Here is a 26,929-nt window from a genome sequence, read left to right on the forward strand (position 1 = left end):
GTTCATTGTAGGCAAATAAATTATCAAGTAAAACACTAAGATGACTATAGTTATACTAAGTGGATAAACGCAGGCTTTTCCACTGTATCTGCACCACTTCTTGGCGATGCACAGAGCGACTGCTTTAGTGATCGCTTTCTGCATTATGGTCCTTTCACATCATAAATGGTAACTTGTGTAAACGATTCCACCACACTAAGCTGCTTTTTAGCTGGAGTTTGTTGTTGGTGCGGTCTTGTTCGCCATGTTCAGTTCATCCCACTCGGCTCCATGCTTCGTTTTCAGATGCAGCACTAAGTTTGTTGTACTGCTTCCTTTTTTTAACACATTTTTTAGCGTGCAGTCATTTGTTCCACGTCTGGTGCCGTAAATATAAACTACTGACAACACTTTTCCTTCCTCCGGAACAAACGTCTCGCTCTCGTTCTAATTAACAACAACCATATTTTTCTTGAAAAGTGAATATGCGCTTTGGAAGTAAGGGTGGGGTGTAAGGAACGGAAGCTCCAGAGAGAAAATATAGATCTTTAATTTTTTAAACCATCTGCAACAAAAAACTTAAATTTATTGATAAAATAAATTTATCGTCTGGGCCCATTTATAACCTTTGTATGTGTAGCCATTGATATAATATATTATTTTAGTGCTGTGAGATTTTTCAAAAGTAAAATGTGTTTTGGCTCAAAAAAAGGCTAGGAAACACTGCTTTACAAAAGGACATACCCTCCACGGTGCAGGGTGCCGTACAATATGAAGCTGATGAGGTCGCTGAAGTCTTGGGGGTGAAAGGTGCTGCTTGGTGCTCGGCTCATGTGGTGGCGGATGGCCATTGAGATCTGGGTGATCTCTGGATGGCTGTGGTTACTGAACAAGAAAATAAATGTAAAACAAGCACGTAGCACAGACATTTTGAAAATAATTGATTCAAGGAGAATATTACAAAACGACAAGAATTTTAACAATAAAACCCTGCTTACTACAATATGAGGAAACAGAACAAAAACAAAATAGTTGTAACTGGCAATTACAGTTGTACAACAGTTTTCCATTATTAAAAAGCTCAAATCAATACACATTTTTATGATAAGACAAATTTGGGCTAACCTTATATATGTTACAATGTTTGGTGAACTTTCCCTAATACATTTTTTTTTTTTTACTAAATAAACCTCCGTCACTATAGTTTGTGGTGTAGCATTTTTGGTTGTGACAATCAAAACCTGAAACAAAACAGATTTTAAGATGCCCTTAGAGTAGTGTCGTACCTTAGAGAAACATCCAGGGGAATAGTCCTAAGCAGCTTGCTGTACGCCTGCCTCACTTTCACTGCTGAGTGGACCAGCTGCACTCTGCACACATCCACACATCTAACACAGGCACACAAACAACATAATCTTAATTAAGGAGAGGAGTCGGATAGCAAGAGAAGCTCGGCTTTCCCTAAAATGTAAAAAAATATGTATAATAAGTGGCTAAATATGTCCTTTTGTATTTACATTTTATTGACTAAATATGCGCTTGAAAGTGTTCAACTTTTGTTCAGTATCAGCTATGTTCGTGACAGCTGACTTCTTTCTCAAAGCATCACAGTGCATTAAACAATGTTAAAACTGAGCGTCCATTGACTTCAATGGGCGATCATAGAGTGGGCTGTTCTACTGCAGTGAAACTAAACAGTCATTGTGTGTAAATGCCCGGCCATTGAGCGTCTTTTCAAGTGTATGGAAAGCGGGCCTGGCCTTGGCTGGCCTGGACGCTGTGCTTCCGCATGATGATTGGATGATTGAACGCAAAATGAGCAAATCAACGATTTTGAACAGTAAACCACTGCCACAGTATTTGTCAAGTTTCCTTCCGTGTTTACCAGTTGATATGGAGAATTAAAAAATTCTCTATGAAGAGAAAAACTAATTTGAATCTTTTTGAAAAAATAAAAAAAATAATTTATGGAACATCATTAGTAATTTTTCCTGATCAAGATTAATTTTAGAATTTTGATGACATGTTTTAAATATGTTAAAATCCGATCTGCACTTTGTTAGAATATATAACAAATTGGACCAATCTATATTTCTAACACTGACGAATCCTTATTTCTTCTAGATTTTCCAGAACAAATTTTTTTTAAAGAAATTCAAAAGACTTTGAAATAAGATTTAAATTTGATTCTACAGATTTCCTAGATTTGCCAGAATAATTTATTTTGAATTTGAATCATAAGTTTGAAGAAATATTTCACAAATATTCTTTGTCGAAAAAACAGAAGCTAAAATGAAGAATTAAATTGAAATGTATTTATTATTCTTTACAATAAAAAATAAAAAAAATTACTTGGACATTGATTTAAATTGTCAGGAAAGCCGAGGAAGGAATTTAAAAGGTAAAATGGTATATGTGTTTAAAAATCCCTAAAATAATTTTTAAGGTTGTATTTTTTCTCTAAAATTGTCTTTCTGAAGGTTATAAGAAGCAAAGTAAAAAAATAAAGGAATTAATTTAAACAAGTGAAGACCAAGTCTTTGAAATATTTTCTTGGATTTTCAAATTCTATTTGAGTTTTGTCTCTCTTAGGATTAAAAATGTCGAGCAAAGCGAGACCAGCTTGCTAGTAAATAAATAAAATTTAAAAAATAGAGGCAGCTCACTGGTAAGTGCTGCTATTTGAGCTATTTTTAGAACAGGCCAGCGGGCTACTTATCTGGTCCTTACGGGCTACCTGGTGCCCGCGGGCACTGCGTTGGTGACCCCTGCTGTAGGATAGTTGCTTAGTCTACAGAGGACTTGTGTCAGAATTCAAATTTTGTTGCAACTGATGATGAATTGCAGCTAATTGTTGTTGAGATACTAGTCAGCTGAAGTTAGATTGTTTTGGTTTGAAATGCCTCCAAAACAGCACTCCTGCAACTAAGCGTCCTTTTTCTAATTAGTGTGCAAAAGGAGGGGCAGTTACCTAACAGTACAGTCCAAAGGTGTGGACACACCTTCTTATTCAATGAGTTTTCTTTATTTTCATGACTATCTACATTGTAGTTTTTCAGTGAAGGCATCAAAACAATAAATGAACACAGGTGGAGTTATGTACTTAAAAAAAGGGGAAATAACTCAAAACGTGTTTTACATTCTAATTTCTTCAAAATAGCCAACCTTTGCTCAGATTACTGTTTTACACACTCTTGGCATTCTCTCGATGAGCTTCAAGAGGTGAAAGGGTTTTCACTTCACAGGTGTTGTAGTTGTGATGCCTTCAGTGACAATCTACAATGTAAATAGTCAAGAAAATAAAGAAAATGCATTGAAATGAGAAGGTGTGTCCAAACTTTTGGCTTGTACTGTTACACTTGCAAATAGCAGCTCTAAGCAAGCAGACTACGAGGAGCCTCGATGCGATCTACTGTTTGGAGTTGTAACCACAAGCCACTCATACAAACATTTTATAATTCGTTTGTGCGCGAGGGGAAGCAGAACGCAAAAGAAAACAAAAAGACGCAAAATCTTTTTGTGGCCGTCCAAAATCATCCAAGGCAAAATTAAATTAGTGTATGGGAAATTATTTCAATACAAACTAAACACTGTAGATTTATATTATCTTATTTCATTCGTCTCAATATGGTCGCCTGTGTGCATGTCGATAATCATAAGCCATACCTTCCCCCAAAGCTGGAAATATGAAATTACAAAGTAGAGTATCTCCAGGAGTCAATTGTCTTTTTAATGACCAGTTGGTCCACTGCATTTAACATAACACAGTAGTAAAAAAAAAAACCTAACCAACAACTTTTTTAATGTATTTTCTATTCAATTCCTGAATGCACTTCATTGGTGTGTATGTAACTGGAGTGTACCTCTGCAGAATCTCCGAGGATAATGACGAAGAGAGGGTGAGTAAGCTGTTGCAGGTTTGAAGGCATATACCCTGGTCTTCATTCAGAGCTAATGGGCGAGACAGCAGAAAGAAAATAGTCATTCTTTAATTTAATAAATGTGTCAGCCTACAAAAAGGACAGCGGACTCTATGAACATGTTGGGCTCACCGTTAGATAGCAGGCCCCGGCAGAATTTGGTGAACGAGGGCAAGGAGAAAAGAGGACTGTAGGTGTCCGATTTTTTCATCAGCAGTGAGATTTCTTGAGCCCACGTCAGCAGCAGCCTCCTGATACATCAACACACCAAGTTCTATGTGTGCCATTCTCACACTCCCCTACTACAGTTGTGGTCACAGTTTTACACACTTATCACAGTAATGAGCGTCATAGCAATTTGGAGTTGTCAATTATTTGAACCCCCAAAAGCACAACTAAATATGGGCATGTATACATCTGACCCACAAAGCTTGTGTAATATTTGTTGCTTTTATGTTTGCCTGTGTTCATAAACAGAGAGAAGAGAAAACCTGGCTTCAGGGTAGAGATGCTCCTTCCCTAGCAGATTCCCCAGAAGACTGAGTAGAGTGCTAAAATGCTTCTTGGTGGCTGTTGTGACAGTGCTGATGACTGCACCATCAAATAGGGAAGGAGACGATGAAGACAAACTGGATGAGATGAAATGGTCATGTCTGATGGACACAAAGAGAAAGGGCCTGTTAGAAAGAAATACAATCATATACAGTATACAAAAACAATAGATCACATGGATGCACCCATTAAAACCCATAAAAAATGTATTTGTGATACTTTTAGCCCTGTAATATGCCTCTTACTGACTATGTTTACACTGCAGGCCAAAGTGGCCCAAATTTAATTGTTTCCAGCTGACTGTTTACACTGCAAGTAAAATGTGATCTTTATCTCCAGTGTAAACGCGCACAGGCCCCAAAGTGGCCTCGACGTCACTAGCATGCACAGTTCTACAAAGAGAAAAAGGAAGTTAACCGGATTTCTTAAATTAACAAGAATGTCGCTACTACTACAAAATAAATGAAAGTTGCCACACCTTTAAAATAAATGGGCTTTTTTTTACGTGAAAATATATGTAAGTAGTGTATAAATCATATGAATTGAAATATTTACAGTTTAACATATTTGGGTGGATTCTAATAACTTTATGGCTATTAAGTAGAGGCAAAGTTATTAAAAACAAACTAAATTGTTTTACACACTAACAATTACAGGCATACAGTACCCCATTCTGTACTCACAAAATGTAGTCCCACAACATACAGGGTTTCCCCTAGGGGTGTAGGAAAAAATCGATTCGAATACGAATCGAATATGTTGTGCGATTCAGAATTGATTCTCTTTTTTTTTTTAAATCAATTTTTTTTACATTATTTTAATCAATCCAACAAACCACTACACAGCAATACCATAACAATGCAATCCAATTCCAAAACCAAACCCAGCAACACTCAGAACTGCAATAAACAGAGCAAGTGAGAGGAGACACAAACACGACACAGAACAAACCAAAAGTAGTGAAACAAAAATGAATATTATCAACAACAGTATCAATATTAGTTATAATTTCAGCATAGCAGTGATTAAAAATCCCCCATTTACATTATCATTAGACATTTATAAAAAATTAAAAAAGAACAATAGTGTCACAGTGGCTTACACTTGCATCGCATCTCATAAGCTTGACAACACACTGTGTCCAATGTTTTCAAAAAGATAAAATAAGTCATATTTTTGGTTCGTTTAATAGTTAAAACAAATTTACATTATTGCAATCAGTTGATAAAACATCGTCTTTTATAATTATAAAAGCTTTTTTTTTTTTAATTTACTACTCTGCTAGCATGACAGCAGGCTGGGGTAGATTCTGCTGAAATCCTATGTATTGAATGAATACAGAATCGTTTTGAATCGAAAAAATCTCGTTTTTGAATCGAGAATCGCGTTGAATCGAAAAAAATCGATATATTATCGAATCGCGACACTAAGAATCAATATTGAATCGAATCGTGGGACACCCAAAGATTCGAAGCCCTAGTTTCCCCTTAATATAATTTAATGTAGCACGCTGCCACAGAATTTTCATAACAGTCACACCTTAAAAATAAGTTTTTTGTTTTTTTTTTTACTTAAAAAAATAATTAAAAGTAATAGTATATATTGTAGCCTCCAGAACCAAACACACCAAGTCTGGCGCTATTTTTGTATTACCAATCTTATGATAACAAAAGGCCCAATTCCAACAGGTTTCGTTTCTGTGATGTCCGTGCTTTCCCAGACACACAACAACGCTTCCTCATCTTCCGCCTATCACCTTTCAGACACGGTCAGTGTGTTTGCAAACATTGGAAAAACTGACATCCAATCCGAACCACACGGACATAAAACATTACCATCGGGTCATTACAGTATGAATTAATATATATGTATATATATTTATAGCCCATTATTTGTGAACAATTTTACTGAAGACTCGACCACCGAAAAAAGACTGCTTACCAAAAATCGGACGTAAACAAAACGCACCCCATTGTCTGGAGTGTTGTCGGCATGTCTGCCATGTGGACGTTATTTTAACATATTTTTGCTCAGCTTTTAATAAAAAAAAGCATTAAAAGTCTTTAAGCACTAGAAAAAAAAATCTATAAGCAACAGCAATTGAAAATATGTAAATACAAAAAATATATATTAATACCAATTAACAGATTTGTACAGTTTTTTTAGAATATTTAAAGAAAAAAAATATAATTGCAAATCAAGCAAATTACCCTATGTCATCATGGTGACCACATCCATTACCACGTCCACACTGCCACAGGTATCCTGGTAGTCTCGGGGGAAACCCTGTATTTATATGTAATTTGTTCGCTGCCCGCCATGAAAACATTTGGACCATCACAATTAGATTTGGCGCTACTGGTTATCATCTCGCTCATTAACACTTTAGGCTACGATGGGATTGCCTGTGTGAATGGTACTGGTAATAAATGGCATTGTAACTCAGCCTCTTAAAAGAAAACTGACCTTTTTTGAGAATTAATCACAATCCCTAAGTGGCACAAGAACAAACATTTTCTGTGAGTTCTAGATGGCTACCTCATGCTGGCAGTTGTACACGTTCGAGGCATGTTTTTATAACCTAGCATTAAAAAGGGAACTGCACTTGTTTTTGGGGATTGTTGCCTATCATACACAATCTACGATACTACAGTAATCTATAATCTAGCAATAATTTTTACAAACTCAGAGGCGATTCAGCAGCAGCAATAGTTACCTTACCTCTCTGTGAGCAAGGTGCTGTGTTACTAAAAGGTGTTCCTCACCAATAGCTCTTACAATAACAATGTTGCTTCAGCTTGGTTAATATATGCAGGTCACAGCAAGTAAATGGAACATTGTCTTGCTAGCAGTGATTCACAATTTAGAATGCACAGAAAAGAGAAAAATGTGTTCTTGTTTTACATAGGGATTATGATAAACTAAACTCCCCAAAAAGTACACTTCCCCTTTAACTTTTGCAAACTAAAGGGGGATTCAGCAGCAATAGCAGCTTGTGTATCTAACGGAGGATGAGGTGCTTTGAGCAAGTTGATGTGTTACTCAACCAGAAAAGTAGTTCCTCTTGGTTACAATACCAATGTTAGCATGGTTGATATGCGGGTCTGACCTATAATGACCTGTGGTGCTCTAGTTGGACTATTACCTTGTGCAGTGGGAGTAGAGGGTGTAAAGCACAGCATACTGGATGGCAGGGTAGTAGACAGCCAACTCTGAGTGCACCAGTAGCAGATTGTGACTGAGCAGGGCAAAGACCGTAGGAGACAATGCCCACATCTGAACAGGTACAACACAACATCAGTAAGAAGGAAAAATATATAGATTGATAAATCACAGTAGTGCCACTTACGCCAATGAGAGAGTTCTTGGTGTTTCCAATGGTGGTGAGAGTGCTGAGGTTGAAAATGATGATGATCTGTGCTTTCTCTGGAGTGACGGTGACTGAAGTGAAAGCCGGGTGCTGGATGTTGAGGCAGGGGCTACTGAGTGGCAGGGCCCCACAAGTTGGCTCCAAGGTAGCCAGAATGCTCACCAGGGCACATGTCATCTCACCCAATACCATTTTATAAGCTGCCTCAAGTGTTGGAATATTTTTCAGACTCAGGAGTGCTCGGTACACTCCATGTACAGCTGACGTCACCTGCAACGCGCATGCATAAATTATGAGAAAACTAAACTGTATCCCAAAAGACACCATCAAATTGTTTACAACACTGTATACTTACCGTAGAAGAAAAAAAAGGGTTTCAGTAATATGGCTAGTACATTTTTTAATATAATTGGCTTTATGACTGCATACACAAGCTGATCCGAGTTCTGCAAACGCAAAATCTGTCGAGGTGATGGCAGCAGACACGACTATAAACTACCCAGTGAGATACTATAAATATATAATAGTGTTATTGGAGCGGCATGAGATTATCATGTTTGCCTACAAATGGAGTAGGTTGTTTATACCGTCGTGGTTAAAAACAACTTATACTATGAGCATCAAGATGGCAAGCCAGAATATTTTAGGGCTGTTCATAGTATTGATGCCTTCAGTGACAATCTACAATGTAAATAGTCATGAAAATAAAGAAAACATTGCATTGAATGAGGAGAAGTTGTGTCCAAACATTTGGCCTGTCCTGTAGTTCTTGAGTACATGGGTTCAGTGTCGAGTAAAACCATTCAGCCGATGTAGGACTTTCAACAAAATAAAGACTAAGTCTATACAGTACAACTCCTCTCTGGGGAGAGGTGCGGGGGGTACTCGGATGACAGGGGATGCAAAACAATAACAGTGCAATACTTTTTCATAACATGGTCACTACTGCCTAGTTTCTCTTGTTATATTCTTATTTTACTGTTATTTTTTTATTCCCATTGTTGCTTTTTATTTTTATTGTAATATTTTTCTATTTTTTTCCATTTATACCCCCATATTTACTTTTTACTTTTTAAATTGACCTTAACTCTGTACATTGCTGCTGGAATTTTAATTTTCCTGAAGGAATCAATAAAGTATTATCTGTCTATCTATCTATCTATAGTAATCTGATGCATTATCACATACTGCCAATAGTATTGGGTTGCAGTGCTCTCAAACATTTTTTTATATTAACACATGGTTACTAACCTCTTTCTCTCGATGGAAGCGCAATTCCAGCAGCTGAGAGTCCGGTGCCAAAAGTTTTTCCACAAAGGAGGCAGGTAGCTTTGTGTTGATTTGTTCCACAATCTAAAACATAGAATGTACGTGAAAGTAATAAATGTGCAACTTGATTGGTCCATGGTTTTGTGTCAATGAAGTTATTTTGTAAAGTTACAATCTCGCTTTTATTCTACAATTAACAGAGGGTGCATGTAATTTAGACCAAGCTTTTTGATCCCTGAAAAAACTGCAGAAGAAACTGAAAGGGGAAGGGCAAAAACATAGTTGCACAGACAGCATTGTGATACCTTATGCACATACTAGTTACACAAAAAATAAAAGCAAATAAAGTCGATGTTAGTGAAACAAATACGATCTCAGTTTTGTCTGAGTGACTGTCACTGGGACACATACAATACGGTATGTACTGAAACTTAAATGCTCATATTTCTCAAGGGTCAATGTCAATGCTTTATTGACATTGTATTTAAAACACAACATAACTTTGTTGAGCAATCCTATACAGCAGCATCTTGGTTTAAAGCAAATTAGCAGTTATATGGCAATGTATGTAATTCTACATCACGCTTCATTCTTTTTTACTTTTAATGTGCCAGCCTTATTCCAAAATAGATTAAAGGTACAAATAAACATTTACAAATTCTTGCTATGTAAATACCTTTTTTTAGAACGTACTGATATATATCTTCAGCTTTTATACCGATAGGGCTTATAGTTCGGAAAATACAGTATATGCCATCAAAAAAATAAAAAAAAAGATAATTAATCATGAATTATTTTCCAGATTTATCCATCAAATAATGTTATACCTAATCTTAATAAAATGTGACCATACCAGAATGAGAAGGTTGAGCACTGCCAGGTTGTAGTCAGAACCACAAGCCAGGCAGTTGCCCAGCTGGTCCAGGCCATAAGCCAGGACGGCCTCCATCAGTTTACCACAGGGCTCCATGCTGGCCAGCAAGACACCCAGACACTCGTTTGCAGCAGTTAAAACTGCCTCAGAGAACTGAACCTGCTTGGCTGCAGTCACACAGTTCAGAACCCGGTTGAGAATCTAAAGGTAGCACAGAAAAGCCAGGGTCAAAATACAGTTGACTTGCTGGTGAATTCAATTAGGAAATAAGGTTTTTGTTTACTATTCAATTTTTTGGTCCATCAGTGACAACTTATACTTTAACCATAACATTGTGAATACAAATAAATACATTTTAAATCCACATTTCAAGTAATTTAAAGGCCTAATAAAATGAGATTTTCTTATTTAAACGGGGATAGCAGGTTCATTCTATGTGTCATACTTGATCATTTCGCGATATTGCCATATTTTTGCTGAAAGGATTTAGTAGAGAACATCGACGATAAAGTTCGCAACTTTTGGTCGCTAATAAAAAAGCCTTAACTTTGCCGGAAGTAGTAGACGATGACGTCACTGATGTGAGGGCTCCTCAAATCCTTACATTGTTTATAATGTGAGCCTCCAGCAGCAAGAGCTATTCGGACCGAGAAAGCGACAATTTCCCCATTAATTTGAGCGAGGATTAGTAAATTTAGAGTGAAGGCCCAGAAAAAAAAATAATGAATAAAAAAAAGTTTTAAAAAATAAATAAATGCCGAGAGCAAGAGAGAGAGATTCAGCTGTTTTTAGAAACATTTACTAGGATAATTCTGGGAAATCCCTTATCTGCCTATTGTGTTGCTAGTGTTTTAGTGAGTTAAAGAGTACCTTAAAGTCGGAGGGGTGTGGCCACGGGTGTTTTGACGCCAGGGTCTCTGAGAGAAGTCACGGCAGCAGGAGGACGCTGGCTCGGCTGCTCTCCGGTAAGCGGCGACTTATTTCCAAAATTTTCTCACCGAAAACTGCCGGTTGACATGTAGTCGTGATCCATGTTCGCTTAACCGCTCTGATCCATAGTAAAGCTTCACCTCCAGGAATTTTAAACAAGGAAACACCGTGTGTTTGTGGGGCTAAAGGCTAAAAGCTTACCACCTACATCTTTATACTTTGACTTCTCCATTATTAATTGAACAAATTGCAATAGATTCAGCAACATAGATGTCCAAAATACTGTGTAATTGCGCGATGAAAAGAGACAACTTTTAGCCGTAAGTGGTGCTGGGCTAAAATGTCCCCTCCAACCAATAAAGTCACAGACACGCGTCATCATTCCGCAACGTTTTCAACAGGAAATTCCGCGGGAAATTTAAAATTGCAATTTAGTAAACTAAACTGGCTGTATTGACATGTGTTGCAATGTTAAGATTTCATCATTGATATATAAACTATCAGACTGTGTGGTCGGTAGTAGTGGGTTTCAGTAGGCCTTTAAAATCTTCCACATTGACCTGATAGGTTCCGATTTTGAAAATAGATTCCTTGTGTGCCAGTCTTACATCAGTGACATAGACTTCAGTGATAGGTGGTCCTCGGATTGGGTTGAATAGCTCTCCGATACTGCGAACCACTGTACTAAACACTCTCAACAGAGCTGCAAGCTTTGGCAGAGACACCGAAGGAGGCGGGATGTCTTCATCTGGTGCCTCGCCTGACATGACATGGCTCAGATCCTAAAAAGAGAACAGAGTCAAAATACTTCATAGACAGGCATCATTTATTTATTTATTTTTTCAAAAGTTATGGCAACATTTACACTTTCTGAGTAAGTCATAATTACAAGTTTTCAAAATACAATTATCTCAACTTAAGAATATTTTGAAGTACTGGCTGTCACTTGGCTTTTTGCTATGCATTTAAGTTATAAGCATAAATTTGAGTTTCGAACTTCCCTGTCGCTAGTTGGCATAGCGAACACCACTGTGAACCCTGTAAGATCTGGTCCAAAACATCTGGTCTAACCCGTTAGCTAAAGGTTATAGCTAGAGATCAACATAACTTTGTAAACCATCAGCAGCGGTCCACCTAGCGCCGAAATAGGCGCTACTGAAACTTGCATTCCACCGACTAACTCGCAGCTATCTATACATAAACTCTTTCGAAACTAAATAAAGAACCCAACTAAGATCTTCTTTCTTTTGTATTGGAAAGGCTGAGTCACGCTGAATGTGTAAACCAGGAGTAGCAGGGCACCCCTCTTGCATGGTGCAGGAAGAAGGGACACGGGACAGCATTCAGCGCGCACCGAGTGATCACTTTCGCGTCAATCACTTGTTCATTTGGTTATAAATTTATTTCAAACATTCTAAACAAGTGGGCAAACATTTTACTCTAGTTTGATCAAATTTTGATTGATTTCTTTTATGAAGCAAAATGCGATTAAAGGGTTGAAATCCCAATTCGCACGTGTGACAGTTTTGGGGGTTTTTTCAAGTCGCATAGTCTATTTATAGTCGCATTTACGAGTAAATGTGTCTCACTGTACAGCAGTTTGTATACAGTTTAACCTCACCTCTGCGTATGCTTCCATATCCTCCAAGAACTGTCCCAGCAGAGTGGTTGAAAAAGACAAGTCTGCCACCCAGAATTGCTCCAGACTCTGTAACCACACTGTTAACACGTAGCAACAAGAAGGTATTATTTTATTTATCTATCAAAAAAGCACAAATACAACACAAAATATTGTATACAGTATAAATGTCACACATTTAGCAAAAACAGCTTAAAGATGACCAAAATGCCCTTTGAAGTTGAATGTGTTGAAACAACATTGTAAAAATCCTCAAACCTTGCATGAAGAAAAATCACTGACCTGACACCTGCTGAGTGAGTGCTTGCTTCTGAGTGTGGTCAATGTGCCAGCCCACCAATATATCCACTGTGTCCTGTAGAACATAATTACCACTCAATGATGCAGAGGACAATATTGACATAAAGTCTGCATGCGCCACAATCCGAGTGAATTTTGAGTATTTGGTGTTTCTGTGTATCACAGACATAAGCAACAGCATCAGCTCACCCTAAAATTGGTGCTGAAGACATGCGGGAAGCTGCGAGCCACCTGAAGAATACATTTGACACTTTGACAAAGCAGCTCTGGTGTGTCCACGCTCTCCAAGATGGACTGGAGGTTGCTCATTACCAGCTGTAAACAAACGAAAAAGGGTAGGACAATCGATCCATACACAGTCAGTGGTAGATTTTCAACCAATGCATATGATTCTGAGCTTGTTTATTGAATTTACTAAAACAATCAAGTGAGTGCGCTAACACATTCTCTTAATTAACCTTAGTACAACTTCAACTTAAGAGTGCCACAACTAGGAGCGTTTGAGATAAGAGCTGTCTCTCGGCTAATTGTTATGCTTTAAGTTGCAAGCGAAAATCATCCTAAATATTAGCTACCACAGTGAGATCCACCCAAAACATCCGGTCTTACTCGCTAACATTAGCTTACAGATAAAGATGGACCTAACTTAGTTTTCCAACCATTAAAAGGAAGAAAGTGAATGTAAAGGTTACAATTTGAGATACAAGTGTTTTGATTTTAAAGCTCCATCGCAGAACCAATTAAGCTAGTCAATCAATCAATCAATGTTTATTTATATAGCCCTAAATCACAAATGTCTCAAAGGACTGTACAAACCACTACGACTACGACATCCTCGGAGGAACCCACAGAAGGGCAAGGAAAACTCACACCCAGTGGGCAGGGAGAATTCACACCTAGTGGTAAGTTAAGGTACTACTTTTCCTTCTCTAGCACAACCCATTGGCACATACAAATGCACCTACCCGTGTCCGAGAATGACTATAAAGCAATTACTGCGCCTCAGTTTATAATAACAAGAACCACCTTTCTTAATTTAAACAAAGCTCATCCACACAGCATGCTCTCTCACACACATGTACATTTAAACACTTCATAAAAACAAGCCATTTAGTTACTGCAATCACTAAAGTTATACATTCTAATGTTTTCAATATATTAATTTATTTATTACTGGAGGCCCACGGAAAATACATTTTGGTTGTCGCTAATAGATTTGTCAGCACCGGTATAAACACTCGGTCAGCCGGAGAATAGGAAGAAGCAGCAGGAGAAAACTGTGCTGACAATTTAGTAACTTTATTGAGTAATCAGACTTTTTGAGATACTTTAAAAATGAAAAAACAACTAACAAACTTAAGGATGATCTTCTCAACGAGAAGTAAGTGTCACAGCAAGTGCCGCTATGTTCCCTTCTAAGGTTAAAAAAGCATTCAAAGCCAGCTTTGTTTTGTTTACCAAAATTTAAAAAAAATTAATTCGTAGTTCAAAATGTATTTTAGTGTTTCCCAAACATTCGAAGACGGAACATTTTAAATATAGGATGTACCATACTTAACTGTATGCATGTTGGACATAAACTAATACCAGTAGCCATTGTATCAGCATAAGTGCCAACCTTTAGACTTAGACTTACTTTATTGTCATTCAAATTTGAACTTTACAGTACAAATAAGAACAAAATGTTGTTGCATTAGCTCCTTGTAGTGCAGGATAAGAGAGCAATTAAGTGCAGAGTGTTTGCATTTACAAAAGAAGGTGCAGATATAAATACATTAGTGTACAAATAAATATATTGCACGTGGATGCATATGCCATATGCAGCCACGTTTATGGATGTTTGTTATATTGTATTTATAGTCCAGCGAGTTCATCCATTTTTGGGGGGAAATTGAGGGGATTATTTTGATGCATTCAAGAGTCTTATGGCCTTGCATTTATCCTGTATAGTTGCATTGCTTTTTGTTAACATGATTCCGACATGCACGTGCACTTCATATGTATTTCAATGTGTTTTTTGTGTGTGCTTAGTTTTACAGTAACCTCATTGTGAAGACTATCAATAAAAAACTCATGTTGGACTTGTTTTCAACTGTATTTTGTAGGATTGTTTAATTGCCTTTGTTTCTTATACATTTACAGATAAAAAATAAACAACATTTGAATTAACAGGTTTTGCTTTACAGCCCGAGCTGTTACCTAAATTTAAAAGTACAATAACATGCCTTTTGGCAAACTCATTCCTTGACAAATTGTCCCCGTTGCGTGCAAAAAAACAGTTGATTGTTAAGAGAAAATTCCATGAATGTGCTTTACCTGCATTACTTGAGAGAAGGTCTTTCTCTCCCCGGCGGCCTCCAAAGCGTGCTGTGTAGCCACCAGGTACAACAACTTCACCTCATCACGACTGCTTGAGGTAAACTTGAGGAAGAGCCACTTGAAGATGCGTTCTGCCTCATAGCTGAGCAAAGTGCAGAGCAGACCGAGGCAGGCTGCTGCATCCTGACGCAGCTCCCACAGCAGCTTACTGCTATAAAAATCAACAAGCGAGGAGCCTGCATGTTAGGAGGATAAGTTCACTGCAAACCCCCCCAAAAGAGACTGCATTTAAAGTTCGGATCCAGTAGTTAAAGGAGAACTGCACTTTTTTTTGAGAATCATTTACAAACCTTATGTTAGACAAGAAGACAACTTTTTCTTTTTTTTAATGCATTCGAAATATTAAATAAATGTGATCAATACTACTGTACCCAAAACCAGTGAAGTTGGCACGTTGTGTAAATCGTAAATAAAACCAAAATACAACGATTTGCAAATCCTTTTCAACTTCTGGATCTAGGTTTGTTATCTACAATTCTAACAATGCTTTTTTTGTTGCAGACTTTCATCAATTTTTCTCTTCTGTCCACATCCAGGGAGGTTAGCTACAGGGCCTTGGGCTTTAAAATTCTTGATGACATTGCGCACAGTAGACACAGGAACATTTAGATCTCTGGAGATGACATTGTAGCCTTGAGATTGTCCATGCTTTTCCACAATCTTGGTTATCAAATCGTCTGAGAGTTCTTTGCTCTTCTTTCTTTTCTCCATGCTCAGTGTGATACACACAACACAAAGGTTGAGTCAGCTTTTTGCCATTTTAACTGCCTGCAAGTGTGATTTCTATATTGCCAGCACCTGTTACTTGCTACAGGTGAGTTTAAGTACAAATTAAAGGAGCATCACATGCTTAGAATACAACTATTTCTTACAATTTTGAAAAGGTGCCAATAATTTTGTCCAGTCCATTTTTGGAGTTCTGTGTAAAATATCAGATTTGGCTTTTTGATTTTTTTTTTTATGTTGTTCCAATGCAAAAAAAAGAAATAGACATGTGAATACCAAAGCATTTGTAATTTAATTTTTGGTACAAGTGATGCATTATCTGACAGAAATGCAGGGGTGCCAATATTTTTGGCCAAGACTGTAGTTCCCCGTGTTTGCTGCGCAGTTGCCAACTTGGTTTGGTGGCCCACCACTTCATTTAATTTAGTTCAAAACTCAAGTCAAGAAATAGACCCTGTTCAGTGCCGCGTTTAGGCAAAAGGGACAGCGAGTACCCGCGGCGAGCATTAAACAAATGTTTATATCGTATGTTTTCGATATTTCATTAAAAAAACGCGGAAGGGATATTTTGACGAGAAAATTGTTTACAAATGCGGGTTTTCACGGACATCTCACATGCCTGTTATTTGCTGCAATAACTTGAAATTCTCCGTCTTTGAACTGAACTCAGGGGGACTTTTAGGATATGTATTAGCAGTGAAAGAATCGCAAAGTGGGAAAGCCAAAATAACCAACACAGAAGTTGGTTAGAAGCTCTCAATGTCAGTTTTGATTATTAGCATAGCCCAAACTACAACACAGACATAAACAGATCCATTTTCTACCCCTTCTGGTCTTAAATTTTTGCTGACGAAAGCATTCAATCAGTTATGTCGATTCAGCATGCACTTTTTATTAATTAGAAGTACATGATGGACTATAGGACGGGCTGTCCATAAGCAGGGCCAACTTAAGCAGGTTTCAGAGTACTACACAATATTTTGGTGTTAATTTTCGTACAGAATAAACACTGGTGAGCACTACAGTTAACATTTTTTTTTCCAACTACCAAAAAAGCGGCAGGGAAGAATTCAAAATCTGTGTATTGAACATTTTGCTGACTGATGAGGCCACCTGAACTGACAGCACAACAGTATTATTGAGTTGGACATGAATAATACAAATAAATATAACCAGACGACCATTAGGGGTCACATTACAGCTTTTCCTTACCTCTCATTCAAAATATCATTCAAGGTGCTGAGGATGGTGTCCAATTGTTTGACCAATGTCTGTATGAGCACAAAATTTCAAACAGTTAGCATTTTTTAGTCACTTTTTTTGTTTGTTTAGGTAAGAATGGCGTTTTTGACTGACCACTTTGTTTTCGCTGTGGCTGATAAATTCCTTCAACTGCTTGAGGGTAGTCAGCCTGCGGTCACGGTCATCCTCCCTAGAGACTCGGCGCAGGAGGTTGGCCAACCGAGACTCATCTGAGTGAGCCATCCCTCTGTCTACAACAGAACATCAAAATTCGAAGACAAACGAAACTGTCATTGGTAGCTAAACAAGTCATGGTACTACATGTAGCGTACAAAAGAGTTAAGGTAAAAAATTTAAACAATAACGTCTTGACATGAACAAGCTTTATGTCACTTTAATGCTGCTTCAAAAACATACTCTTGCATCTTTGATAATATACTTTCAGGAGTGCTCACCCTGCGATTTCCTCATGTCCTTTGAAGCTAAAGCACGGTTTCCATGCTGAAAAGGGTTCAAATCCGTTGTCACATCATTTGGCCTCAACTCTTGCCCCAGCGACTTCCAACCAAAAGTAGTATCACTGACACCTTGACCAGCTTCATGTCCACCTGATGAGCATATAAAACAGGCCGGAATAAAGCAATGTTCAGTTCATCTTCAGTTTATTTGGAACATGCATACAATTCAATGTAAAGCATCACATATTTCCAGTTGTTTTATTACAGCACATCCGAAAAGGAGTAGGAAGAAGCTGAGTTTATTTAATCCTACCCTTTTTCTTACCATAGCAATTTTATTCCATTTTCGTACTCTTTGTAACAGAACAGTGAATAAATAAATAATATACCATAGTAAGTAAACAATCATTAAATACATAAATAATTTATCTCAAAACAACAACAAAACAAAAAAAGGGTGTTTATTATAATTATTATGTACGTTGTAAACACTTGTAGTTTGAAAGGTCTCAAACTGAATCGTATTGGTGCTTTGTTTGATTTATTTAGTTAATCCATTCCATAATTTAATTCCACATACTGATATGCTAAAGATTTTAAGTGTTGTACAAGCATACAAATGTTTTAAGTCACATTTTCCTCTAATGTTATATGTTTCCTCTTTTGTTGGGAAGAATTGTTGTACATTCTTGGGTAGCAGGTTATAGTTTGCTTCGTACATAATTTTAGCTTTTTGCAAATGCACCAAATCGTTGGATTTCAATATTTGTGATTCAATAAATAAAGGGTTTGTATGTTCTTTATATCCAACGTAATGCAATATTTTAATTGATCTTTTTTGTAACACGGTTATGTGGAATGTGGAATCACTGGAGTGAAACTTCCCATTGTTGGCACATGTGAGTTTCACCCAATATGTGCTTTAACCGTGAATTTGTCACATGGGGTAACTGATCATCCCATTTTTCTTAAGTGCTCATAATTCAACTTTATTGAACCCTACTTTTTGCTCCGTCACGGTCATTTTTGGGAAGCAAGCCGTGTTTTTCAAGCCGATACAGATAACTTTACAGTTCTTAAGGCCGATAATGTAACTTATTTGTATCTACTATTTCTAAATTTTCATTTAACTGTAGTTTGTGCACACTTTTCTTTGCGGCTGGCTTTGATGGCAGCTTCCCAAGTAGCACTGATGTCGGCTTAAGTTTTTCCAAACACCGTTGAAGCTCTGCTGGCCTTTCAGGTGGTGAAATTATTGTAGAACATTTGGTGCACATCGCACATGAAAACAGCACAGTACGGGTAATCTCACCTTGTTTGAGCGGTTTTTACATTTTTATTTTAAATCACAGCTATTTTTTTTATGTTGCCAGATGTATAATTTTGACATACCGTATTTTTCGGATTATAAATCGCTCTGGAGTATACGTCGCATCGGCCCAAAATGCATTATAAAGAAGGAAAAAAACATATATACGTCGCACTGGAATAGAAGTCGCATTTTCGGGGGAAATTTATTTGATAAAATCCAACACCAAGAATAGACATTTGAAAGGCGATTTAAAATAAATAAAGAATAGTGAACAACAGGCTGAATAAGTGTACATTATATGACGCATAAATAACCAACTGAGAAGGTGCCTGGTATGTTAACGTAACATTATGGTAAGACTCATTCAAATAACTATAACATATACAACATGCTATACGTTTACCAAACAATCTGTCACTCCTAATCGCTAAATCCGATGAAATCTTCTTCCTCGATGTCGCTTCTAAAGACCTCTGCCAACTCCAAAGGTATGCGCTGCTTCCTTTGGTCGTTTTCTGCTGCATATTTCACTACGTTCAGCTTGTAATCTGCAGTACATGATTTCCTTTTCGGTGCCAATTTTGTTCAGCCGTTCTCAGTTTTTGAAATGATCCATTTTAATAGCAATGGCAGTAGCATATAGCAGTTAGCATCCCATGACCCACAATGCACTTCTGCCATGACCCTCCCCCGCCGAATTCTTATTGGTTGACATGTGTGTGACGATTGCTGACATTTTCTTCGTCTCTTCCACGAATGAGATATATAGTAATATTTAATATTTTTACGGTAATGTGTTAATAATTTCACACATAAGTCGTTCCGGAGTATATGTCGCACCACCGGCCAAACTATGAAAAAAACTGCGATTTATAATCCGAAAAATACGGTTATTCTTCATATCGGCCTGAAAATGGTCAGTCCGATATTCATTGTGCACTTCTACCCAATTTATTTACTTACTTTAAAAAGGTATTATTAAAATATGTACAGTACAGGCCAAAAGTTTGAACACACATTCTCATTTCAATGCGTTTATTTATTTTCATGACTATTTACATTGTGGATTGTCACTAAAGGCATCAAAACTATGATACCCGTGAAAAGAAAACCCTTTCAGGTGACTACCTCTTGAAGCTCATTGAGAGAAGGCCAAGGGTATGCAAAAAAAGCAATCAGAGCAAAGGGTGGCTATTTTGAAGAAACTAGAATATAAAACATGTTTTCAGTTATTTCACCTTTTTTTGTTAAGTACATAACTCCACACGTATTCATTAATAATTTTGATGCCTTCAGTGACAATCTACAATGTAAATAGTCATGAAAATTAAGAAAACACATTGAATGAGGTGTGTCCAAACTTTTTGCCTGTACGGTATCTTAAACCAACAATATGACAATACGTTACATGATAAATAATTTTACTCAAACTATCTATGTTGGCCCTGCGATGAGGTGGCGACTTGTCCAGGTTGTAGCCTGCCTTCCGCTCGACTGCAGCCGAGATAGGCTCCAGCACCCCCCGCTACCCCAAAAGGGACAAGCGGTAGAAAATGGAGGGATGGATGGAAACTATTAACACTAAAACAAATACTAAGTGACTATCCATGTTCAGAAACCTCAGGTAAAGCACGCAAAAGTTAACCACAATGAGAATGGGGTACGTTGGGTATGTTGTTTCTACAAAGGAAAGAACATTTGAAAACAGCAAAACTCACCCTCTTCCTGAAGTTCATTTGCAACAACGAAGGCATGGCTGGTCACCACTGGCTGTTCTGCCAAACTGGAAGGCAAAGTGTCCGAAAATGTTGCAGAGCCAAGCTCTCCGGGCCTCACACCGTCCTCGAAGGATGATACACTATCAACTCTGGATAAAAAGATGAATACAGATGTGAAAAAGATAATGTGCAACATGCAAATGTAAAGGTCTCGTCTGCTTGGGGTTCCCTTAAGACAAAATCATTATATGAATAAAATTAGACATTTTTTTTTTTTAACTCAGGTGTTTTGTTTTTTGTTAGTTTGCAAAAAGTTATAAGATACTACGTGAAATATTTTGACCTAAAAAGTGACTTTCCATAACTTTGCTGCCCAGTTTTTCATGCTTGCAATGGAGTTCTTCCATGCTGTTGTAATAAACAGATCTGGAAACTAAAGATAAGATCTGCAAATCTGGAAACAAACAAAACAAAAAAAACCTAAGTTAATTACTTTTTTTTATATATATATAATTTTCCAAGAAAACCCTTTAACACATGCTTGCTTGCTTTAACATGCTCATGAGGAGCAAAGTTAGAGTCACTGCTAAAACGTTTGACCATAAATGTAGTCCTCATTTATGTCCATGCAAACCCAGGCAGTTAAACAATACCACAGCAAGCAGGAGTGGACAATAAAAAAAATGATTCACAAAGTCTTTTTATTTAAATTTTTTTAAAGTAATTACTGTACAAACTTTTTTTATAGACTTTGAATGCTGCACTTTATACAATGCTGTGCTTAATTTTTGGATGTTTCCTGGTTACCAAAATTCACATGCCGCCACAGAATTTATTTAGCCTCGTCCCATCAGACAAATTAAATTGCTTTTCACGGTGGACCAATGGATTTATCCACATTCAATCAAACACACTGCACTAAAGGTGGGAATCTTTGGGCAGGAAGGATTAGAATTACGATTCGGGAACTAGAATTCGATTATTGATGCATCTTTAATTGATATGGTAAAGGGGTTATACTTGTATTGCGCCTTTCTACCTTAAGGAACTCAAGCGCTTTGGCACTATTTCTACATTCACACACTTATATGTACTGATGCAGTTATACATTTCTTTCGTTACCAAAAAAAAACATTTTATCACTTGCAAATTTAAAAAACATTGCATTTGTAATAGGAAACAGTTGAAGTAATTCCCAAATTTAATAATTCATGGAAATGTGTGCAAAACTGGAACACTAGAGCCCTAAAATAAAAGTGCTGGCTGCACCTCTCTGTAGTCAGCCAAATTTTAGAACTGTCTGCATTACTTTATTTACAATAAATAAATCTATTATAGTGTGAGAGTCCAGTCCATAATGGATCTAACATAAGTGTGAAAGTCCAGTCCATAGTTGATCTAACATAATATCTAACATAATAGTGTGAGAGTCCAGTCCATAGTGGATCTAGCATAATAGTGTGAGAGTCCAGTCCATAGTGGATCTAGCATAATAGTGTGAGAGTCTAGTCCACAGTGGATATAACATAATAGTGTGAGAGTCCAGTCCATAGTGGATCTAGCATAATAGTGTGAGTCCAGTCCATAATGGATCTAGCATAATAGTGTGAGAGTCTAGTCCACAGTGGATATAACATAATAGTGTGAGAGTCCAGTCCATAATGGATCCAACATAAGTGTGAAAGTCCAGCCCATAGTTGATCTAACATAATATCTAACATAATAGTGTGAGAGTCCAGTCCATAGTGGATCTAGCATAATAGTGTGAGTGTCCAGTCCATAGTGGATTTAGCATAATACTGTAAGAGTCTAGTCCACAGTGGATCAAACATAATAGTGTGAGAGTCCAGTCCACAGTGGATCTAACATAATAGTGTGAGAGTCCAGTCCATAGTGGATCTAGCATAATAGCGTGAGAGTCCAGTCCATAGTGTGAGAGTCCAGTCCATAGTGTGAGAATCCAGTCCATAGTGGATCTAGCATAATAGTGTGAGAGTCCTTTCCATAGTGGATCTAGCATAAGAGTGTGAGAGTCCAGTCCATAGTGGATCTACTACAATAGTGTGAGAGTCCAGTCCATAGTGGATATAACATAATAGTGTGAGAGTCCAGTCCACAGTGGATCTAACATAATAGTGTGAGAGTCCAGTCCATAGTGGATCTAGCATAATAGCGTGAGAGTCCAGTCCATAGTGTGAGAGTCCAGTCCATAGTGTGAGAATCCAGTCCATAGTGGATCTAGCATAATAGTGTGAGAGTCCTTTCCATAGTGGATCTAGCATAATAGTGTGAGAGTCCAGTCCATAGTGGATCTACTACAATAGTGTGAGAGTCCAGTCCATAGTGGATATAACATAATAGTGTGAGAGTCCAGTCCACAGTGGATCTAACATAATAGTGTGAGAGTCCAGTCCATAGTGGATCTAGCTTAATAGCGTGAGAGTCTAGTCCATAGTGTGAGAGTCCAGTCCATAGTGTGAGAATCCAGTCCATAGTGGATCTAGCACAATAGTGTGAGAGTCCTTTCCATAGTGGATCTAGCATAATAGTGTGAGTCCAGTCCATAGTGGATCTAGCGTAATAGTGTGAGAGTCCAGTCCATAGTGGATTTAGCATAATAGTGTGAGAGTCCAGTCCACAGGGGATCTAACATAATAGTGTGAGAGTCCAGTCCACAGTGGATCCAACATAATAGTGTGAGAGTCCAGTCCATAGTGTATCTAGCATAATAGTGTGAGAGTCCAGTCCATAGTGTGAGAGTCCAGTCCTTAGTATGAGAAACCAGTCCATAGTGGATCTAGCATAATAGTGTGAGAGTCCATTCCATAGTGGATCTAGCATAATAGTGTGAGAGTCCAGTCCATAGTATGAGAATCCAGTCCAAAGTGGATCTATCATAATAGTGTGAGATTCCAGTCCATAATGGATCGAGCATAATAGTTTAAGAGTTCAGTCCATAGTGGATCTAAAATAATAGTGTGAGAGTCCAGTCCATTGTGGATCTAGCATAATAGTGTGAGAGTCCAGTCCATAGGGTGAGAGTCCAGTCCATAATAGATCTAGCATAATAGTGTGAGAATCTAGTCCATAGTGGATCTAACTTAATAGTTTGAGAGTCCAGTCCATAATGGATCTAGCATAATAGTGGGAGAATCCAGTCCATAGTGGATCTAACATAATAGTGTGAGAGTCCAGTCCAAATAATGAGAGTCCAGTCCACAGTGGATCTAGCATAATAGTGTGAGAGTCTAGTCCATAGTGGATCTCGCATAATAGTGCGAGAATCCAGTCCATAGTGGAACTAACATAATAGTGTGAGAGTCCAGTCCAAATAATGAGAGTCCAGTCCATAGTGGATGTAGCATAATAGTGTGAGAGTCTAGTCCATAGTGGATCTAGCATAATAGTGTGAGAGTCCAGTCCAAATAATGAGAGTCCAGTCCATAGTGGATGTAACATAATAGTGTGAGTCCAGTCCATAGTGGATCTAGCATAATAGTGTGAGAGTCTAGTCCATAGTGGATCTAGCATAATAGTGTGAGTCCAGTCCATAGTGGATCTAACATTATAGTGTGAGAGTCCAGTCCATAGTGGATCTAGCATAATAGTGTGAGAGTCTAGTCCATAGCAGTTCTAGCATAATAGTGTGAGAGTTCAGTCCATAGGGTGAGAGTCCAGTACATAATGGATCTAGTATAATATGTAAGAGTCCAGTCCATAGTGGTTCTAACATAATAGTGTGAGAGTCCAGTCCATAGTGGATCTAGCATAACAGTGCGAGTCTAGTCCATAGTGGATCTAGCATAATAGTGTGAGAGTCGAGACCATAATGGATCTACCATAATAGTGTGAGAGTCCAGTCCATAGTGGATCTAGCATAATAGCGTGAGAGTCCAGTCCATAGTGTGAGAGTCCAGTCCATAGTATGAGAATCCAGTCCATAGTGGATCTAGCATAATAGTGTGAGAGTCCAGTCCATAAAGGATCGACCATAATAGTGTGTGAGTCCAGTCCATTGTGGATCTAAAAATATAGTGTGAGTCCAGTCCATAGTGGATCTAGCATAATAGTGTGAGAGTCTAGTCCATAGTAGTTCTAGCATAATAGTGTGAGAGTTCAGTCCATAGGGTGAGAGTCCAGTACATAATGGATCTAGTATAATATGTAAGAGTCCAGTCCATAGTGGTTCTAACATAATAGTGTGAGAGTCCAGTCCATAGTGGATCTAGCATAACAGTGTGAGTCTAGTCCATAGTGGATCTAGCATAATAGTGTGAGAGTCGAGACCATAATGGATCTACCATAATAGTGTGAGAGTCCAGTCCATAGTGGATCTAGCATAATAGCGTGAGAGTCCAGTCCATAGTGTGAGAGTCCAGTCCATAGTATGAGAATCCAGTCCATAGTGGATCTAGCATAATAGTGTGAGAGTCCAGTCCATAAAGGATCGACCATAATAGTGTGAGAGTCCAGTCCATTGTGGATCTAAAAATATAGTGTGAGTCCAGTCCATAGTGGATCTAGCATAATAGTGTTGTTGTTTAAATGTGCTACATGAATAAAGTGGATTGGATAGTGTGGGAGTCCAGTCCAAAGTGGATCTAGCATAATAGTGTGAGAGTCCAGTCCATAGTGGATCTAACACAATAGTGTGAAAGTCCAGTCCATAGTGGATCTAACATAGTAGTGTTAGAGTCCAGTCCATAGAACGGAGGGTTAAATCAATAAAATGCTTGCCGAGCGCGGCCACCACTGCTGCTCACAGCTCCCCTCACATCCCAGGGGGTGAACATGGTGATGGTCAAATGCAGATGTTCATTTCACCACAATGTGTGTGTGTGTGTGTGACGATCATTGGTACTTTAACTTTAAATAGGTGACAATGACAAGTGAAAAGGCGAAACTTGACAGACGTAACGAAAGTAAAAGCTTCCCAAATTAGGCCATTTCCATGAAAGTGAAAATGATGACAATGACTAAGGCCTTCAACAATCAATTTGTTGGGGCGTGTTTGTCTTCAGCAAAACATCAAATGTCGGAAATGTATAATGGAGAAAAGAAAAAGAATACATCTGCACATTAGGATTCTATAGAAGGCGCGTCGATGCGTACCGACGCGGGTCTGTCAGCCAGTGGCGGGCAGCAGCACACAAAGAGGCAATGTTCGAGTCCAACATTCTAACACGTTAGCGCGCGTTTTGCTGCACCGCTGTCACGAATGAAGTTGGAGCAGGTGCGATGACCGTTTGAAGCTAGCGATTAGCGTCATTGCCCCCCCACACACACACAAGTCAACCGCGGCTGTTGAGGCGCACACGCCGCCCGAGACTACATGAGTGACGGGCTAATGACGACGTGAGGTCCCCGAAGTGGCAACACCAGGCCGCGTATAGGTGTTAAAATGGCTTGACCGGGGGAGGTTTAATGTTCAGTTTCCCTTCCGCGTGGCTGCGACAAGTTCCCACGACACAGGCCTGGACGCAAACAGCGGGTTATATTTGTCACCAAGCAGCCCCGGAACGGAACACCAACCTGGGCTGCCAGTCATTCCGGTGTGGCTGCAGTTTGTGGGCACCGCCGAGCCGAGAACGCGAGGCTTTCCGGCTCATTACCTTTTGGAGCGCTGCATGGCCCGCTTGCAGCGGTAACGTTAAGCGAGTGAACCCGGACTTGTGTGTCACTTTTCACGTTGTGTCAAGTAGCACAAATCGGTTAGCAATCGTTGTTACTGTTAGCTTCAGCTTGTGTTTGCTCGGTCTTCTTCGTGTCGGGACGAGCTGCTGAATCAGCTCTTTACTTTTTTGTCAGCGCCCCCTAGGGTCTGATGGCGTTACTGCATCATACGGTGAGGTCTACTGGCAGTGTCCTGGGCATGACGCTAAAGTGCATCCGGCAGTGGAGACTCCTCTTGGGCAGTGGTTCTCAAATGGGGGTACGTGTACCCCTGGGGGTACTTGAAGGTAGAAATAGCACCAATTCAAATATCATTTATAAATATATTTATTGAATAATACTTCAAGAAAATATGAATGTGAGTTCATAAACTGTGGAAAAAAATACAACGATGCAATATTCAGTGTTGACAGCTAGATTTTTTTGTGGACATTAGATATGCGCGGATAGGCAATTATATCACCTGCAACCGCATCACTAAAGTCGTCATCCACCCGCCATCCACCCGAACCAATATTTTATCAGAACCGCAACCGCCCGCCCGTTATATATCCGGAGTCGGCAACCTTTACCATTTAAAGAGCTAGT

General features: G+C 38.5%; 1 protein-coding gene across 4 annotated transcripts in view; it reads right to left on the bottom strand.

Moving 5' to 3' along the window:
* smg1 (SMG1 nonsense mediated mRNA decay associated PI3K related kinase) overlaps nucleotides 1-26,443 on the bottom strand; it is a 101,236-nt gene extending 74,793 nt beyond the window's left edge. For 2 of the 4 annotated variants that reach the window (XM_061884178.1, XM_061884176.1), the window contains exons 1-19: nucleotides 26,201-26,441; nucleotides 20,669-20,817; nucleotides 17,636-17,788; nucleotides 17,295-17,431; nucleotides 17,151-17,209; nucleotides 15,150-15,363; nucleotides 13,023-13,148; nucleotides 12,816-12,888; nucleotides 12,516-12,613; nucleotides 11,503-11,676; nucleotides 9,944-10,165; nucleotides 9,073-9,174; nucleotides 7,801-8,091; nucleotides 7,597-7,727; nucleotides 4,391-4,552; nucleotides 4,032-4,150; nucleotides 3,843-3,930; nucleotides 1,266-1,367; nucleotides 724-864 (exon numbers count right to left, since the gene is read on the bottom strand). In XM_061884178.1, coding sequence (XP_061740162.1) covers nucleotides 724-864; nucleotides 1,266-1,367; nucleotides 3,843-3,930; nucleotides 4,032-4,150; nucleotides 4,391-4,552; nucleotides 7,597-7,727; nucleotides 7,801-8,091; nucleotides 9,073-9,174; nucleotides 9,944-10,165; nucleotides 11,503-11,676; nucleotides 12,516-12,613; nucleotides 12,816-12,888; nucleotides 13,023-13,148; nucleotides 15,150-15,363; nucleotides 17,151-17,209; nucleotides 17,295-17,431; nucleotides 17,636-17,788; nucleotides 20,669-20,817; nucleotides 26,201-26,277 — 2,618 coding nt within the window. In that variant the 5' untranslated portion in view covers nucleotides 26,278-26,441. Of the gene's footprint in view, nucleotides 1-723; nucleotides 865-1,265; nucleotides 1,368-3,842; nucleotides 3,931-4,031; nucleotides 4,151-4,390; nucleotides 4,553-7,596; nucleotides 7,728-7,800; nucleotides 8,092-9,072; nucleotides 9,175-9,943; nucleotides 10,166-11,502; nucleotides 11,677-12,515; nucleotides 12,614-12,815; nucleotides 12,889-13,022; nucleotides 13,149-15,149; nucleotides 15,364-17,150; nucleotides 17,210-17,294; nucleotides 17,432-17,635; nucleotides 17,789-20,668; nucleotides 20,818-25,780; nucleotides 25,934-26,200 lie in introns of those variants that run through there. The other 2 variants (XM_061884179.1, XM_061884177.1) reach the window with 2 other exon arrangements.
* Between the last annotated feature and the right edge of the window lie 486 nt (nucleotides 26,444-26,929).

This window comes from Nerophis ophidion, linkage group LG23 (assembly GCF_033978795.1).
Source record: "Nerophis ophidion isolate RoL-2023_Sa linkage group LG23, RoL_Noph_v1.0, whole genome shotgun sequence".
Classification (NCBI taxonomy): domain Eukaryota; kingdom Metazoa; phylum Chordata; class Actinopteri; order Syngnathiformes; family Syngnathidae; genus Nerophis; species Nerophis ophidion.